Here is an 18,597-nt window from a genome sequence, read left to right as displayed (position 1 = left end):
GGAGTAAATACCATGTGCATTCAAAAAGTGCTCCCAAAGGGTCTTTCTTTGGGAGCATTTTTTGAATGCATATGGTATTTATTCCTCTCCCCCCTTTTTTTGGAGAGGTCTGTACTGCGTTTTACAGCGCATCATTTGAATTGCTCAAGACAGTGAGGTATTTTTGGTGGATATGGTGATGTATGGGGCTTATCCGTAAGTGGCAGTCACTTGTCCAGTATAGATTTGTTATTTGCCAAAGATGATGATTTACAATTAGTTCAATAGTTGAGTTATTATGCTGTTTGTGTCTTTTTGGAAGTTTTCAATCATTTTTTGTGTGGATAGGAAATGAGTAGCATCACAGATACAAAGAGTAATGTAAGATTTTTTTTTCCACTTTTAGCACAGCAGGAAAAAGTTAGACCCTCAACAATTAGATTTATTGCAATATTTGTACCTATTGGAAATAATATCCTCACTTCTTGCATGGCCACAGAACACAAACTTAGCAAACATCTGTCCAACATTGACACAGCCAGCAATAAAAACTTGATAAAGCACGTAAACCTCACCTACTCTCTCTAAGGCTAAGTTCACACCTATGCAGTTTGCGTTTGAGCCGTATCTGCACTGCGTTTTGCGTTGCATTTTTGCACCTGCGTTTTTGACGCAGTTGGGTTTTTTTTTTTCATTTTTTAAAAATATTTCTTGTTCCTAGGCAGATTTAAAGCACAAAACGCATGAAAAACATGGCAAGAATGCAGCAAAAAAGCAATACACGCTTTTCTGCAGCGTTTCCATTGAAGTCTATAGAATGAAGAACGCAACTTTTTGTGTTCAAAAAAGTCTCTGACCCTTCCCAAAAAATGAACTGGGTGAAAAAGCACAGATGTGAACATGTCCCAAAGGAAATCATGTTAAATGGACTGTACTGCATTTCTGCAAAATGCAAAAAACTGCAGAAAACGCTTAGGTATGAACCCAGAGTTAAACTAACAAAAAAAAAGAGAGTTTTGGCAAGAGTTCCACTTTAAGCACCTTTGTTCATCTCCTGTGGCCCAGACTGTCTTTTAGTTTATGCCAACAAAGGCATGAAACACCTCAAGACAGCTATCATTTTCTGCCTTGCAGCCATCAACTATTGTTTACATGCAAGGAAGACTCCTCTGGGGACATTTCCATCTCAAATAAAGTGGAAAGCTTGAGACATACCCTGAGTGGTGTCATGCCAAGCAAAGTGTGTCACTGCCATTTCACAGGAGATATTGATGCTCTGCCAACTCAAGCATAGCAGGCTCACTGCACAGCACTGTAGCTTACAACCACATAGGTGCGGAACTTTCCTCACATGAGTGAGATTTCAGCAATTGCAATCACATCTCATTCAAGAAAAAAAAAATATGCGTAAATGAAAGCATTCTGTTTATACTGCATTGTTCTCTTGCAATATTAATATTTGACAGGAAGACACACATGCGATTCCCTTCAGATAAATGCTGCCTGTAGGTGGGTAAGCCTTGAGATAAGACACGTATTTGAACATGACTTATGAAAATCTACACATGCTCAGGAAGCAAATCTAAACAACCACTAATATTCTAAAGCATCAATCAAATAATCCTGTATGTGTAAAGGCGGGCAACAGAAATAACCCTTTCGCTATTTATACATTTAAAGCCAAACCAGCAAAAATGTTCTTTTTCCTTTTACTCCTGGATAGAGTGAGGGAGTGTTAGATTCTCGGTCAGGTTTTTTTTTATTATTAATCTATCCCTAGTACAGAGACTTCTTGTTATTTCCTGTCCTGGAGATGAGAGGAATTGATGAAAAATCTAGTGAGCCAATAGACAGCAATGTACTAAGAAAAATGTTTTATTCATGTATATATCTACATTAGAGAGATTACTCCTTACTTAGCAAATTAAGTTTTTCACCAAGACAGAGGTGCTAGCCCTTTCCCATATCATCTAAACCTAGCAAAAAAAAAAAGAAAATTTTGAGTTTGGGCTTTAACTGTAAGTCGTCATTGCGCATTGGACATTTTTACAGCTGCTGTGGGTTTTGGAGATTTTTTTCTACAGCCAGTAAACTCCCCAGCATGTTATCCTATGTGTCCATGCACACATAGACTGTAATTAGTGTGATTTGGCAGGGGAGTTATTTGGCTGGTAAAAAAACCCATAACCAGTAGGTTTCTAGAGGAGTTTTTTAGCTGTAAAAATGCTCTAACGTTGAAAAAAGCGGTAAAGCGCAGCAAACCAGCGTTTTTGGATGTTTTGTGAGCAAAAAAGAAACCCACTAAAAAACACAAAAAAGTGTCAAAACGCAGCTAAACGCTAATGCAAAATGCAAAAAGAAAAACACTGAAAAAACTCATGTTTTTAACGTGACTTTACACAGCTAACGTTACCAGCTTTATTAAAATGCCCAGTGTGCATGGAGCTTAATGACAGACTTGAACAAAGTGACAACCAAAAGAAAACCAACACAGGCCCATTAATGGCACCATACCATAGCCAAAATGCAACAGTCCGCGCAAAAAAAACCTCACAATGTAAAGCAGAAATATAATTCGTTATCCAGTACTTCCTGGTCAGAGGTCACCTTGGTCTTTCAAACGCATCTTAGGAGCTTGATGAAATTTGGCCTACTCCAATATTGATAAGTCTCCTGGACTATTCTACGGGGTCACTTATTGGACTGTGCTTCATTTACTTTTAGACCTGTAGGTTACAGTGGAGCTCCATCCAAATGGGGACGTTCCACTTTAAGTATTGGCACCTTTGGGGAGTAGGAAGGGGGGAACGGGTACCTGATTTTGATGGGTCCTTGTGGTTTACAACCACTTTTAATTACAGCTCTGAGGAAGGGGGTTTATCTCCCAAAACGCGTTAACTTATCCTTATCAAGGACACAGCATTTGTGTGACTGTTATTGTGGACCATTTACACTGCTTTTATCTTCGTTGGTTTGTGAGTATACATCCATTTGTCTGTTTAATAAACACGTGGTATACCACGGTAATGCACGAGTGCGCCCTTGTCTGCTCTTTTTCACCAGTGTTCAGATTTCCCGATCTTTGAAAGGCAGCACCTCTTCATCTGGCATCCTGAATTTCCTTTAGTCTGCATGAGGATTGGAGCGCTGGTTTCGTTTGTTTGACTTTTAATTACATGCTTGGGAGATGCTTTAAAGCTATATGTAGTCTTACAAATTATGTTAATCAGTTCTGGACATTTGTAAGGCTACTAAGCAAGCTTTGTCAAACTAAAGGCATGGACAGTTAAACATTGCCATGGGGAACATGTACGAATGCCTAAATTAAAATATATTTTTACAAAACTGTAGCTTTCCCTGCACAGGATTGACACCAATCCCCGCATTATAGGTTGTTTCTTATTTCTATAACTAAACCACCTCCGTCGAAACTGGAAATTGCGTCAACGCATTTCGCCCCTCCTCCAGGGCGTTATCACAGACAGTGATCTCCGGTTCCTGCTCCTAAATATACCTCCCCACTACTCCTCCCACCTATCTGATTCGTTAGTTCACTAATGGATACAACGCCCTGGAGAAGGGGCGAAACGTGTTGACGCAATTTCCGGTTCCAACAGAGGCTTCATGATGTCACATCTGGTGAGTGGAGCGCACGTTGGCTGCGGCGCTCCAGAGCCATTTTGTTGTAGAGGAGAACACATCCCCATACACTGCTGCCAATTCACTCGCTATGGAGCCATGATTGATGTGACCTGGTATCTGCTTGATGGGGAAAGTTTACATTTATGAGGCTTGTTACCTATTTGCAAAATGTGAGTGCATTATGTGCATTGGTTTTAACCAATTAAAGAGTTTATGCAGTATTACACTATTAGTGTTTCAGTTATCTCTTTGCATTTTCATCTACCTGTGGGTGATCGTTTGGAGGTTGTCAAGCAAGAATTTCCTGAGTGGGACTCACTCTTGGAGGATATATCCCACCTTTAAGCTTGTTTGACTCTTAAGCCCTATCAGCTAAGAGTCCATTCCATTTGGTGAGTGCAGGCCATACTGGAAGTCACGGATGGTGTGGGCACGTTAAAGTTTTTTTCAGCACTGTTTTTTTGATTGGAGCACATTTTTTCACTATTGATTTGGGACATTGGACTTTTATTTATAAATTAATTTTTATATATTCACATATATTTATTTCACTGATGAAATGTATTGCGATGTGGTTTAGTTATATTATTGATGTTTCTTTCATCTATGAGCAGCAGCACTTATTAATTTATTTATTAGGTTTAGGCGTGGGTTTATTTTGTATCACGTTTCTCATTTCTGCTGGTGAACCTGCAAAGTTTTCAGCAAAACATTTGTGATTCACAAATCCTGCGGACTTGCTGCAAGCCTGTAGTAGTGGCAAACCCAAACTACTACTGAGCAATAGAGGTGATCAAAATAAAGTATATATCATTGCCTAAGGTTTATGGATTTAACAGCAACAAACCAGACCACTGAAGTTTTCAAAAAACAACTATGATCATTCACAAATATAAATATACCAGATTGGAAAATTTAGGGGATGTGTTTTTATGAATGCTTTCCAAAAAACAAGCATTCTTATCATTCTTTGGTCCAGAAAACAAGCAATTCTTTTTTGCACCCTATAAGAGCTGACACAACTATGCAGGGCCTGAAATTGCATTCTGGCGCCTAGGCCTTTTTCAGCTCATTCATTGATGGATCTCAGCCCTCCCTGAATTAATGACCACCGCCCACTTTCTCCTGACAACTCCGGCCAGCTCATCTTCGCTTTCACTTTCCCTGGGCCGGCTGTGCTGGCTACAAGGCCTGGTGGAGGATTCCTGAGTGTGGGGTGAGAAGCGGGTCCTGCGCTCCCTTCCCACACTGACCCCTCGGGTGCTCGCCTTGAGGTCCGGTGCCAGCATACAGACAGCTCAGCCAGTTGCTTGAGGGCCCCCGGTCCGGAGAGCCCAAGACACAGAGGATATGGCCTCCTAAATGATCAGCATTGCCAGGATGAAAGCAAACAGATAGAGTGGGATCCCGGGCGGCCATGGATGAGTGCTCTGAGGGCAGCCAGGGTCGTCATGTCCTGCCACCTGTGACAGCCCCATCTCCAGTATGGTGCTGACTCAATGACAACCAGGTGCTCAAGACGAGGTGGCACAGTCAGACCAGGTTGGCAGGGATCCAGAACCTGCACTCCATCAACTGCACTCTGCACCTTGGTGAGTGAAACAGCCCCATCTTCTCCATACACCACCACATCTCCCCTAGGGACAGGAACCAGTGTGGGATGGCTCGAGCAGGGGGCTACTGGAGAGGTAAAGCAATGTGGGGTGGCTGGAGAGGGATGGGGTGGGGGGTGGGCAAGCAGTAGCAACGTTGGGTGGCAGAAGAATGGTAGTGAGGGGGTGGGCTTATAGTTCCAGCATGGAGTGGCCGGAGGACAGGGGGTGGGGCAGTGGGGTTACAGCAGTACCAGTGTGAGGTGGCTGGAGCAGGATGGGGAGGGGAGTGGGCTAGAAGTACAAAGCGTGGGGTGGCTGGAAGACAGGGGATGTCATAGCAGTATCAGCATGGGGTGTTTGGAAGATGGGGTTGTCATAGCAGTACCGTCTTGGGGTGGTTGGAAGACAGGGGGTATGGTAGCAGTAACAGCATGGGGTGGCTGGAGGACAGGGAGTAGGGGGGGGGGGGTACAGCAGTACCAATATGGGGTGGCTGGAGGCTGGGGGGCTACAGCAGTACAAGTATGGGGTAGCTGGAGGGGGGTGGGCTAGCAGTACCAGTGTGGGGTGGCTGGAGGACAGGGGGGGATACAGCAGTACCAGGGTGAAGAAGCTGGAGGAAGGGGGGGTACCAAAATGCATCTTCACGTACTTAGATAAAAATCCTTGCACCGGACCTGGGAGCAGGCAGCATAAAAAAATGGCTCTTAACTTATTTAGCTTGCTTCTAGATTTAAAGCAAATTTGTCATGCCCTGTAACTATGCATATATGTATCTCTATCCACGTGAAGGAAGTGTAGATGTACAGAAGATGCCTATAGCAGAGAGAGGGATTATACCAGTTAGGGCTGCCCATAGGCGATGCCATGTTCTTTTTTTGCCCAATGTCCTACTCCTGTAGGTGGCGATATAACCCTATGGTCAAGCATAGAAGAGCTGTGTCCATCAATGAACGTAATAGAAAGAAATACCGTATTTTCCTTTTAACCCCCAGGCGCTCTAATAGAGTGAAAAGGCCTGGTCCCTTCTGCATCATGAGTAACCTTTTCACAACATTATCATCCCCAGGTATTCCCAAACACGTTTCCTGTTGCCCCCCCAACTTACACTGTGGTGAAAATGATTGCTTCCGTCTGAACTTTTTTGATATTATTATTCACTTCATGATGTATGTATTTGCTGTTCCCTTCAAAGTTACCATGAGGTTGTGGACAGAAAATGGTTAAGTTGGAGAACACAAAGATAATTTAATTAACAATATGGATAAATACACAGACCAGGATAGCAAGGAGGAGATGTCACTGATATCATGAATAGTTAAAGAGTGGCATAAGTAAAGTGATCTTAGAATATGCCATATTTAGTAGAATCATTTACTGTATACACCTGTGTAGATGCACAGACTTCTCTAGCTCAGCACCTTCCAATCAAGGGCTTAATTGACAATGCCTCCAATGTCTTCTTTTGGCCGCATGCCTAGACTTGGCATGATGGGAAATGTTGTTCCAACTGATTAGACAAGTCACACAGAGGAAACACACACCTGCATCTATAGTGCCTATGCACATAACTGGAAGTGGCATGATGAATATGTGTGGAGGTCAGTTTTTAGACAAGACAAAATGCCTGCAAAACAATTTTAAAAGCAGTAATCTGTAAACTGTGGGTCATTTGTAGGTTTAGTTCCACTTCAACTGACTGATAAGTACATTACAATTACAAAGTTGTCATGTAACCAAAAGGAAACTGGCTTTGCTTAAAAACAAAAATGAACTGACTGACTTACAATTTCAAACCAGCTGATACTCTTCACTGGAGGTGCCCAATAAGCTCTGCTACAGTCAGTTCTGAATATACATTAAAACTAATGGGCAATGAGCAGCTTAGATTATTATTTTGGCTCGAAAACAGCAAAAAACAAAAAGGCTAGCAGCCTTACCACTTTATGGTAGCAAGGCTTGCCCCCTGTTATCGCATATTAATCTACACACAAACTTGTTACTGGGAAAGCCAATGAGCCAAGCATTCAGGAAAAATCGAACATTTGGAACTAAATGTATTCTTAGCTACAAAAACAGGATTTTTGTACTTACCATGAAATCCATTTTTTTTGCAATCCATTGAGAAGATACACAGGAAATCAGATAGTGTCAGATTATACTGGGGCACCTCTACTGTGAATGACTCAGTTTGTAGAAAGCAGTACCAAGAGTATGAACAGAAACACAGAGGTGTGTGTTCAACAAGCCCGAGGAGAGAATTTAGGACTGCCTTTAGTCCAGGAGCTGCCAGAAGGATCAAACCCCGAATCTAAACCAGATTAGGCTCAGCCACATACCAATACTGCAAACCTGCCAACATGACCAAAGGGAGGAAACAGAGAATCAACATGATGCTCAAAACCTAAGAAAGTCACAGCCTGATGGAATGACTCCAAGCGAAAGGGGCACTGAGCCTGAACTAATGAGAAGATAATCAAACCCCACTAACACAGGCAAAACCATAATTAATTCCTGTAAAAGAACAGAAGACCAAAACATGATGTGATCAACAGAAAAAAGGGGACAGCCTCTAAAAGACCAGATCCCAAGAGGGGACCTAGAATCAGACAGTTCCAGGTGATAAAGACCAGCTGGTCTACAAGGAAGGGTCCAAGGCCTTTGCGCACTTTAACCACCAGAATCAAAGGGATAAAATCTCTAATAAGGTTGCATGACCTGACAACCAAACCCACAAGGTGAGAAACCCTGAATTAGCATATGTGCGGCAGCACAAATGGGAGTGAAGTACCTCTAGAAGCCCCCAGAGAATTCAAGTATTCAATCCCATGAAGTTAATGTGCCTGAAAGGATAGAATACATGGGAAGCTACCCCGCAAGGGTAGGCAGGGATGAAGCTGAGACCTTATCCTTAGACTGGTAAGATAAGTATCACCAGACAGAACTGAAGATGAAGCTACACACCTTCCTTTACACTCAAAGGTGCCCCAGGAACTCTGCAGATAAATCCTAATGAAGAACCGCATTGCCTAACCTTTACCTCAAGCTATAGGTCTAAGAAATCTCCTGATTCCTTAATCTAGCACAGAATACTTGCCTTATTATGAACAGAAAGAGGAAGGACACCCAAAAAGAGTCTGTGGACCCTCCAAAGAAGGAAGACCTCAGTGGTCCCCTGAAGTCAACTGGACATGATCTGACCAAGCAGGGGTTTTCCTAAAGTGGAGACTGTGCTGGAGGAACAGGGACTTCCAGTGATGATTTCTGCAAGCCACGAAGAATCTAAAGTTCACCTAAGTGTGTGACTCTCTCCTCTCACACCAGAAACTACTAGTTGGGAAAAAGAGTCTCAAAGCAATTCTCTTAATATAAACAGTGGGAGAGGGCTTGAGATTCTCAGCATCATCCAGCACAGGGAGCAGACTTTCCCTGTCACAGCCATACAGTTCATACATACATTCAATCCCATTCCTTCACAGCAATACAGGCACAGCAGCATCTATATGGTAAAAAAGACAAAACCTCAGCGCCCAGGACTCTCCTATTAGACACACAATTCCCCGTGAGATGCTGCTGTACACAGGTGCAAAAACCAAAAAAACTTATATCAATAAAAACCAGCGCAAACCCACATAATCAATTGCATTACTCAACTTATTAAACCAACTTAAAAACCGTGACAAAAAAACTTTTTGTGCTAATAAGGATTAAATTATAAAATATATATAAATAAATATAAAAAATTATTAAAATTCATAAGTCCAGTGACACAGGCACTTCCGGTTGCCTGTTCCGGCGTCTGACGTCATTTCCGGTGAGTGGAACGCACGCCGAGCGGTGCGTTCCAAGGGGCCATCTTAGCATAGTGGATGAGTTTGCATCTGAGGTCTGCCATCCTGCTGTATATTAGGCTGTGGGGTCTTCATGCAAAGTCGCTGTACTTGAAAAGTGGATCATTTTGAAGGAAAATCATTGTTGTTTCAAATAAAATGCGGGTTACATCCCGCTAAAATCTGAGTGGTCTGGAGAGATTATTTAGAGGAGAAACCACTACGGTATCACGCTATGGTCTTTTCTTCTTCCTGATTTTCCTTGGGGGATTCGGTGAGAGGAGTAAGCAGAAGAGGTACCCAGACATAAGAGGAAGCAGCATTTGGAGGTCTCATAAAAAGTAAAGGGGGTCCAGGAGCCCTTATTATTCCTGAAAGGCGTGTGACTCACTAATATCTGGTGAGTGCGGTTAATGTTGGTTTTTGCACTGGTGGATGGTGAAGGGATCAACGGCACGGAAGAATCCAATGAAAATTTTTTTATAATTTGATTTATTTTGTCACGGGACTGTCAATTAATTTATTAATTTTTTGGGATTTTTGTGTCACTGGACTTATGAATTTTAATATTTTTTTATATTTATTTATATATATTTTATAATTTAATCCTTATTAGCACAAAAAGTTTTTTTGTCACGGTTTTTAAGTTGGTTTAATAAGTTGAGTAATGCAATTGATTATGTGGGTTTGCGCTGGTTTTTATTGATATAAGCATCTATATGGTGTCCGACAAAGTCTGAGCAAGAAAAAATCCCAGAGTGGGATCTCCAACATGAGAGGAAAGACCTGTGCTAAAGAGCCAGACAGTACCCCCAGAGATGGTGGTTCTACCATGAGCAAAGCCCCCCAGATAGAGGAGAAGAGAATATTGTAGCCATCTGAATAGCTGAAGGAACAAACCAGGGATTACCTGGTCCATAAAGACCCATAGGACTGCACAGGATCCAGACCCACAACAATGGAGAAGGGGGCTGAAGAGGGCCAAGAAAAAATGGGAGAAGTGGAGAAAACCCTAGCAGGATGGACTCCCATGCCCAATGTTGCAGTGATGGAAGAGAAGAGCAATATTTCTGTCTGATGACAATGACCTGAGGGTACACAGGCTATGCAACTTCAAAGTGAAGATTTAGGTTGGAAAACCTCAACCCACAGGTGACCAACAATCACAACACTGACAAAACCTGATCTGGACTGACTCTGTAGATGTTGAAGCTTTGAACCCAACTACAAAGATCCTTGAAACTGTCTAATTTCACAGGCATTCGTCTGAGTGTCCCCATTGGGGATGCAAAGAAAATGTGCTTGGCTGGACACAGGAACCAAAGCTTTAAAGTGGAGTTCCCCTCACGCTGTCAAAAAATAAAGTCAGCAGCTACAAAAACTGTAGCTGCTGACTTTTAAAAAACAGCCACTTACCTGTCCCTCGGTCCCGCGGTGTGTCCCCTGCAGCCTGTTTCACCGACCGTCCTGTATTCCACGAGGACAGTATCTTCAGTGTGGGCTACCGCCTATGATAGCTTACGGCTTCATAGCCGGGTACACACTGCACATGCGCAAGCAGTGCTGCGCTTCATGCATAGTCCTGTAGTCTTCTGGGACCTGTCACGTGTCCCAAAAGACTACAGGGAGGGAGGGAGGGAGGGAGGGAGGACACTTTCCGCTTCCGACTGCCTAGGCGATCGGACCAGAAGTGGGAGCAGGTACCTGTCAAATTCAGGTACCTGCTCCCTCCCGCCCCCCAAAGGTGTCAAACAGTCCTTAGCAGTCCTTAAAGCGGAACGTCCCCTTTTGGGCGCAGCTCCGCTTTAAGTAGAAGCAGGTATGTCTGGAGGACACTAAGCATACAAGTCTTTTTCTGAGCTGGTCTGGAGGGGTACTGGAAGGTACTAACCTGTTTCCCCTACAATAAGACCTACCCCGAAAATAAGACCTAGTGCTATTTTTAGGAATTGCTAAAGTATAAGATCTACCCCGAAAATAAGACCTAGTTGTGATCAGGGCTTTTTTTCAGCTGAAACATGGCGAAACGCCATTCCACCACCTCAGCCACTGGCCTTGCGCACACCCATATCTACTGTCTCTTATAAACACAGAAGCGCGGCTGAAGTGACAGCACCATCCGCTCCCACAGAACCTCCCTACCTCTGTACTCACTGTGGGACAGGGAAGGAACAGATATCTGCGGGTGCAGTGTGCAGTATGTTTAGGGGTGGGGCATCTCCTCGTGCAGCCTAATGCATGGAAGCCAATGCCCCAGGGGTGATCACTGGCCAGTGGGGAAGAAGCGGAGCAGTGAGTAAGTGAGCTTGGTGCACTGTGTGCTAAAATAGGACCCGAAATGGGAGTTACTATAAAGAGGGGCTGGCTGCTGACAACAGTGTTTTGCAAAGCTAGCTAACCATGTGAGGGCAGTGGAGGGGGAGGGGAGGGATGTGCAAAGGTGAGCTGCAGTCAGGTGTTGCAGAGGTAAATTGAGTTAGGTGAGTTGCATACAGGGTGCATAGGTGATCTGCGGCTGGGGGGGTGCAGAGGTGAGCTGAGTTGCAACCCACCTTTGCACCCCCCAGCCACAGCTCAGCTCTGCACCCCACAGCCACAGCTCAGCTCTGCACCCCCCGGCCACAGCTCAGCTCAGCTCTGCACCCCCCAGCCACAGCTCAGCTCAGCTCTGCACCACCCAGGACAGCTCATTTCTGCATTCCCCGTCTGCAACTCACCCCCTTCTGCAGTTCATCCCTTCACCCTGTCTGTGGCTCATATCTTCACCCTGTCTGAAAATCACCTTTCAAGTCACCCCTGCAACACCTGACTGCAGCTCACAACTGACATCAACTGGCCCTCTCCATAGTAACCCTCATCCACAACTGCCTGCAGCTCCCCTCTGCACCCCCTGTCCACACCTGGACATTTAAAAAATAAGACCTACCCCGAAAATAAGACCTAGTGTGTTTTTTTGAGCCCAAAAAACTATAAGACAGTGTCTTATTTTTGGGGAAACATGGGTATGTACTATTAAAGTGTTACTATACCCCGGACCCTGCATTCACTATATCTGGTCTCCCACAGTACACACAACATGGAAATGCAATTATTTTAGTAAATATAAACTGCTAAATACCTTTTCTCTTCAGCAGTATATAACAGTCTTGTGACTTCTATCAGTATCCAGCAGAGCACTGATTAATCTTGTAGGAGGAGTTTTCATTTTGCTCTAGGAGGATGCTCTGTCTGGACAGTGCTGATTGGCCCTGTGCTGATCACATGCCCTCTCCCAAGAAAAAAAAAACTCTAGCAATGCACATCAAACTGAGCATGTGCAGAGTGACTCCAGAGTGAGTCTTATCAAGAGATAAGAGGGGGACACTGGAAGAAGGGGAGAATCAGAGAAGACAGGATCAAACTGAGTTTTTACACAATACAGAGGATTAACCCATTAGGTTCCACAGTGAGTATAACAAGCATGCTTTACTGCATATACAGACTGATTTTACTGTTGTGGGTTTACATGTCCCAAGGTCAGGGAAAAAAAATGGTAGCTCAGATAGAGCACAGCTCCGCACACTGATTTTACACATGAACTGGAGCAAAGGGTCCAAGGGTTGGGAGAATCTAAGGAGGGTGGGGAAGGTGTAATAAAGAGACATTAAAGCATCAGTTTTTTAAGTAAAATAACAAACATGACATACTTACCTGCTCTGTGCAATGGTTTTGCGCAAAGCAGCCCCAGTACTCCTCTTCTCGGGTTCCCATGCCTCCTCCCTCTGCCAAGTGCCCACCATAAGAAGTTGCTATACAAACACACAGCCTGCCTCGGCCCTGCCCCTTGATCTCTACTCACTGGTTTTACCCAACAGCCAAAACTCTCAACCAAGCCTGTGAGAGCCGAGAGAGGGGAGAGGAGCTACTGAAGATGTGCACAGCGCTAGACCAAGATCAGGCTCAAATGAGTATTTAGGGGGGGCTGCGGGGGAGACTGCATGTAAAAGGTTTTTTACCTTAATGCATTCTCTGCGTTAAGGTAAAAAACCTTTTACCTTTACAACCACTTTGATATGTGCAGTAGCATAGGGGGAATAAAAAAGGAATAACTGACAAGGGGTGCAAGAGGCAAGGGATTATCCTGGGAACACCCTTTGAATCTGAATGCTAGAGAGGTAAATTAACCAAGAACCTGCTAGGGTTCAAAGCCAGCTCCCAACATGTACAATAGAGGGCGCACCCTCATGCCGAAGGTTTATCATCTAGTTAGATCCTCTCTGACTTTGAGCCCTATGGGCTGTCTGAGGGTCAGACTCTGAGGGCCTATTTCTGTAGTAGGGCCTGGGGGTACCTACTGCAGAAAAAGATGAAAGAAATGTTTGGTATTCAGCCCACGCAGACCTCCTACATTGAGGCAGGCATACGCTCCGGCTTCCTGTGACATTTCTGATAGCATTATTAGGTACAGGGCCAGAGAAACAACATCCCGCGGTGGTCAAATCAGTCAGCTGCTCTATGAATCTGCATGAATAGACCCATGCAGGACACATGTTCAGATGCTTGTAACAAGCAATCCCAACTGAATCATAAGGCTCCATATATCTGTTCTACACAATTAAAAAGGGGTCTTCTATCCCATTCTCTCTGAGTGTGGGATTCGATCAAATATTCAAGTGGTCTTATCTCCCCCTATCTCCCACTTTTGAACTTAATTCACTATCCCTTGTTTCCTCAGGGTCTTGAGGCCCCAGTTCAGTTTCGCTGGTGGACTTTTCTGATGTGCATTCCCTTCTGGACTCAAGTCTTTTGCTTGTTTCCGAGAAAAATATGAGGCAACATCATGGGAAATCTTCCATTACATTCAATGTAGACACTTTATACAGTCAATTCTTGCGCATAAACCTGCCTCTTTGATGCTTATATGGTTTGAAAGTAAATGCCGTGCTGATCCACACTCTCCAGGCCTGTACTCCTATGCTCCTTTCACATCTCTTCTGCCTTTTCTCTGAAGACAGCCTATATGAAGATATAGGAGCGGAAATTTCGGAGGAAGACTAGAAAGACATCTGGTCAGCTACAGTTACTTGCTCACGGAATGTGATTGCACTTGAAAATATTTACAAGGTCCTTATGCATTGATATCTCACTCCGGTTCATATTTCCAGATTTGTTCCCGGACACTCCCATCTCTGTTTCCGACTATGTGGACAAGAGGGCACAATGGCCAACATATGGTGGACCTGCCTAAGGGTTCACAGGCTGTAGATTCGGGTATATACCTTTATCAACAGGCTCCTCCACTGCAACCTTAACAAAGGCCCAGTTGAGGCCCTGCTACATAAACCTATACAGGCAGTGCATAAAAAGCAAGCAAAACTACACACTTTGCTCTTCGTAGCCACTAAACAAACTATTGTTTGCTCCTGGAAATCAACCGCACTTAGGTTTTCAGGAAATCAAGACCCACCTAAATGGCTTTATAGTCAACAAGAAATTGATGGACATTCTGGAAGACAAATAAATAAAAGTCTAGACTCCATGAATAGCTTATTGCCAACCAGACCAGAGGGCTTTACAGCTGTGATCCCTTCCTTCCTTCCTTTCTCCACTGTTTTAGGATTGAGCCATCAGGCGGGTGCGGCTTTCCAAGGTGACCTCTTCCCTCCCTTCCTCACTTCCATCTTTTTTTCCCCTTGCCTCTCCTCCCCCCTCTTGTTCTTTTCCCCTCTCTCCTCCCCCCGCCTTTTCTTTTTATATATTATTTTGGGCTGCTCTGTTTTTGTCCTTCATTTCTCGGTTGCCCCGGAAGGGTAACCAAAATGGTACCCATTTTTCCTTTTTCATTATTATGATGAGTCCCCGACGGTACAGGCTCCTCAGCGCCTTTCTTCAGCTTGTGCCAAATCTGGATTGCCTCTGGATCTGACCTGCCATCCTTTCCAATGCAACATATGGATTCATGGACTGTTGAAGTCTTGAGTGTTTTTTTTAATAGTTGGATAGGGGCATTGTGACCCCTACTGTTGCATTTTATACAATTTTGTTATGTTACATAGTTAGTCTGGCTAAAAAAAGACAAAAGTCCATCCAGTTCAACCATTAAAAAAAAATAGTTATAATCCTTTACCAACAGTTGAACCAGAGGAAGGCAAAAAAAATCCAGTTCTGAACTAAGTTTTTGTAAATTTTGTAAACCTTCAATAAAAAGTAATTGAAACAGAAAAAGGGGTCTACCTGGGCAGCGGACAAATCCTTACAGATGGATCTAGCTGATATTGCTGCAGTTTGACAAACTAAGGTTACTGCCAACACAGAGAGGAGGGCAGAACAAACCAGATCAAGCTAGAATTTAAAGAGGGATTCCAACTGCCTGTAAGTAGAATCATTACATGTAAGCACGCCCTTTATCTCTGTAGTAGTTTCCCTATTAAGGCGGGTCACTGGTGGGTCCACCATGGGTATAGACCACTGTTTAACAATTTCCTGTTCAAATGGGAACAATGTGAACACACTTTAAAGTGTGGTACCCCCAATCCTTTAGGGTGCTTCCAATTTGTACAGAGGAATACCTCAAATAGAAGGTGTAATGAGAAGATTTTTGCAGTTGTAGGTGCTCTTAGGACCCAAGGCTGAAGACAGCAGGCTGATCCTCCAAATATAGGGTAGTACACACTGCTTCAGAGATAGTCATAGCGACTGGTGGCCCAGACTGTTCTTGCCCTTAGAAGGTCAGTGATAAACTCTACAGGGTATGGCACTGGAGTGTACTTAAAGCCTATGCACTCAATTTCTGCAAGGAGTTGCTGTGGAGGCCTCTAATGACAATAAGGGTAACTCTTCCTCACACAACAAATCTGTGGAAGACTCTGATGATGTAGACTTTATAACTTCATAATTGTGAACATGTAGCACTTTCTTATCAACACCCAATTAAGAAACAAAACTATGTATACAATAGGTGCAGTCTGAAGCCTCTCTACGGCAAAACCAAGGGGCAGTGAAGAATTTTAAGGGTGCCCAGTGTTGCAATAGTAACACAGCTCCCACGGTGAATATCCTGAGACAGGGTTAAGTGAAGAAATGTGAAGTAATGAATACAGTTCAATAGTGACATAACATTTATAAAGACAGGTGCATCACAGAGTTGTAACCCACAGCAACTAGAAAATTAAATTCAACTGCCTCCACAAGTGAAAAACTGTTAATGAAAACAATTCACTTCTAATGCAGCCACACAATGTTTTTGCATGAATTCTGGAATGCATCAACATGTCACTCTAAATTATTTCAAATCAATTTCCAATGAAGTATCTTTTGGAAAACAGGATTAAAATTTGTGAAGTACAAGTGCACATGGTGGCTGAATTCAGCATATCCATTAGTGCATTACTCACACAACACTAAATATCCGTCAATAAAGCAATATCGAACTAGTGTTTAATTCCCTTTGCCATGTGTTCGGCATTGTGCCATAGAAGATCCAGTGACCTTTTCTCACTCAGACACACAGCACAATAGCTTTTGCTATATTGAGACTTTGTGACTACTATATATTAGCCTGGAAGGGATGGGTGGTAAAAAAGATTTAATTAACAAACTTGCATGTATTCAGCTGTAAGCGCCAACTGACAGTCTGCTCTTGGCAGGCTACTGAACTGATATTTTTCCACATTTTTGCTTTGAACTACAATAATGAGTGTGTTCAAATTAAAAAATAAAAATAAAGAGCGTGTTCTGACCTTTGGGTTTTGGACTTGCTGTCAGCCTTGCTTTGTTCATGCTCTTGGCTGAGAGAGTGAAGTTCTTCTTGAAGTTGTTTCTCGCGCTCCACACTTGTCTGATAGAACTGCAGTTCTTTTTCCAAAGCCTTCACTTTGTCTTCCAAAAGCTTGAACTCATGCAGTATTAGATAACTGACACCGCAGTATTTGCAGACGGTCTCATCCCGGGGCATCTGGGTGACAGAGAAAGGAATGAATAGTCAAAACATCACAGTGAGCAACAGGGCAAAACTGAAGAGATAACTGTAGAGGTAATTATATACTATCTAGCGTATTAAATAAAAAGTGGAAGGAGTAAAACACAATTATTATTATTATTATTATTATTATTATTATTATTATTAATAATAATAATAACAAACAGTGGAATGAGTAAAACACAAAGTGCATATACCAATAATTAATTGTAACCAATCAGATTTCACCATACTGAAGCCATGATAGTGTAAGATAGATTCTAGAAAGTTGATATGAGTACTGAATGCTCTGTGCATTGTACAGTCTAGTACAAGTATAGTCTTGCTTTGTAATAGTCCAGTACAATGTGGGTGACAAATCTTTTGGGTAAGGCCGAAGAATGAGAAATGAATATGGATGAATGAATTTTGCTTTCTTAGTGCATGGGGGGTGAGGGTGGGGGGTTAACACCGTTCATTATTCCTCCAAAGATTTACAGTGCCTTGAAAAAAGTATTAATTGATAGACCAACACAAAGTGGCATGTAATTGTGAAGTGGAAGAAAAATGATAACTGGTTTTCAACATTTTTTACAAATAAATATCTGAAAAGTGTGGCATGCATTTGTATTCTGCCCCCTTTACTCTGATACCTCTAACTAAAATCTAGTGGAATCATTTGCCTTCAAAAGTCACCTAATTAAGAAGAGACCACCTGTATATAATTTAGTATCTCAGTATAAATACAGCTGTTCTGTGAAGCCCTCAGAAGTTTATTAGAGAACATTAGTGAACAAACAGCATCATGAATGCCAAGGAACCCAGCCAACAGAGAAGAGATAAAGTTGTGGAGAAGTTTAAAGCAGGGTTAGGTTATAAAAACCTATCCCAAGCTTTGAACATCTCACTGAGCACTGTTCAATCCATCATTCAAAAATGGAAAGAGTATGGCAGAACTGCAGACCTACCAAGACATGGCCGTCCACCTAAACTGACAGGCCGGGCAAGGACAGCATTAATCAGAAAAGCAGCCAAGAGGCCCATGGTAACTCTGGAGGAGCTGGGAGAGAGGTGGGAGAATCTGTCAATTGGACAACTATTAGTTGTGTACTTCATAAATCTGGCCTTTATGAAAGAGTGACAAGATGTAAGCCATTGTTGAAAGAAAGCCATAAGAAGTCCCGTTTGCAGTTTGCGGGAAACCATATGGAGGACACAGCAAACGTGGAAGAAGGTGCTCTAGTCAGAAGGGACCAAAATTGAACTTTCTGGCCTAAAATCAAAATGCTATGTGAAAATTAACACTGCACACTGAACACACCATCCCCACTATGAAACATGGTGGTGGCAGCATCATGTTGTAGGGATGCTTTTCTTCAGCAGGGTTAGGGAAGCTGGTCAGAGTTGATGGGAAGATGGATGGAGACAAATACAGGGCAATCTTAGCAGAAAACCTGTTAGAGTCTGCAAAAGACTTGAGACTGGGGTGGAGGTCTACCTTCCAGCAGGACGATGACCTTAAATATACAGCCAGAGCTACAATGGAATGGTTTAGATCAAAGCATATTCATGTGTTAGAATGGCCCAGTCAAAGTCTAGACCTAAATCCAATTGA

General features: G+C 43.1%; 2 protein-coding genes across 11 annotated transcripts in view; one reads left to right on the top strand and one right to left on the bottom strand.

The window, feature by feature from the left end:
* The window catches only part of LOC149463234 (uncharacterized), a 300,678-nt gene that overhangs the window by 153,406 nt on the left and 128,675 nt on the right, over window positions 1-18,597 (top strand). The window lies entirely within an intron of this gene.
* Window positions 1-18,597, bottom strand: part of LEKR1 (leucine, glutamate and lysine rich 1) — a 208,692-nt gene that overhangs the window by 186,461 nt on the left and 3,634 nt on the right. The window contains exon 2 of the mRNA XM_089675392.1: window positions 16,765-16,979. Within this exon, the coding sequence (XP_089531518.1) occupies window positions 16,765-16,979 (215 nt within the window). The remainder of the gene's footprint in view (window positions 1-16,764; window positions 16,980-18,597) is intronic.

Source organism: Staurois parvus, unplaced genomic scaffold (assembly GCF_062004578.1).
Source record: "Staurois parvus isolate SC_StPar_1 unplaced genomic scaffold, SC_StPar_1.0 ptg000155l, whole genome shotgun sequence".
NCBI lineage: Eukaryota > Metazoa > Chordata > Amphibia > Anura > Ranidae > Staurois > Staurois parvus.
Note: the sequence above shows the minus strand (reverse complement) of the source record. Positions and strands in the feature narration are given on the sequence as shown.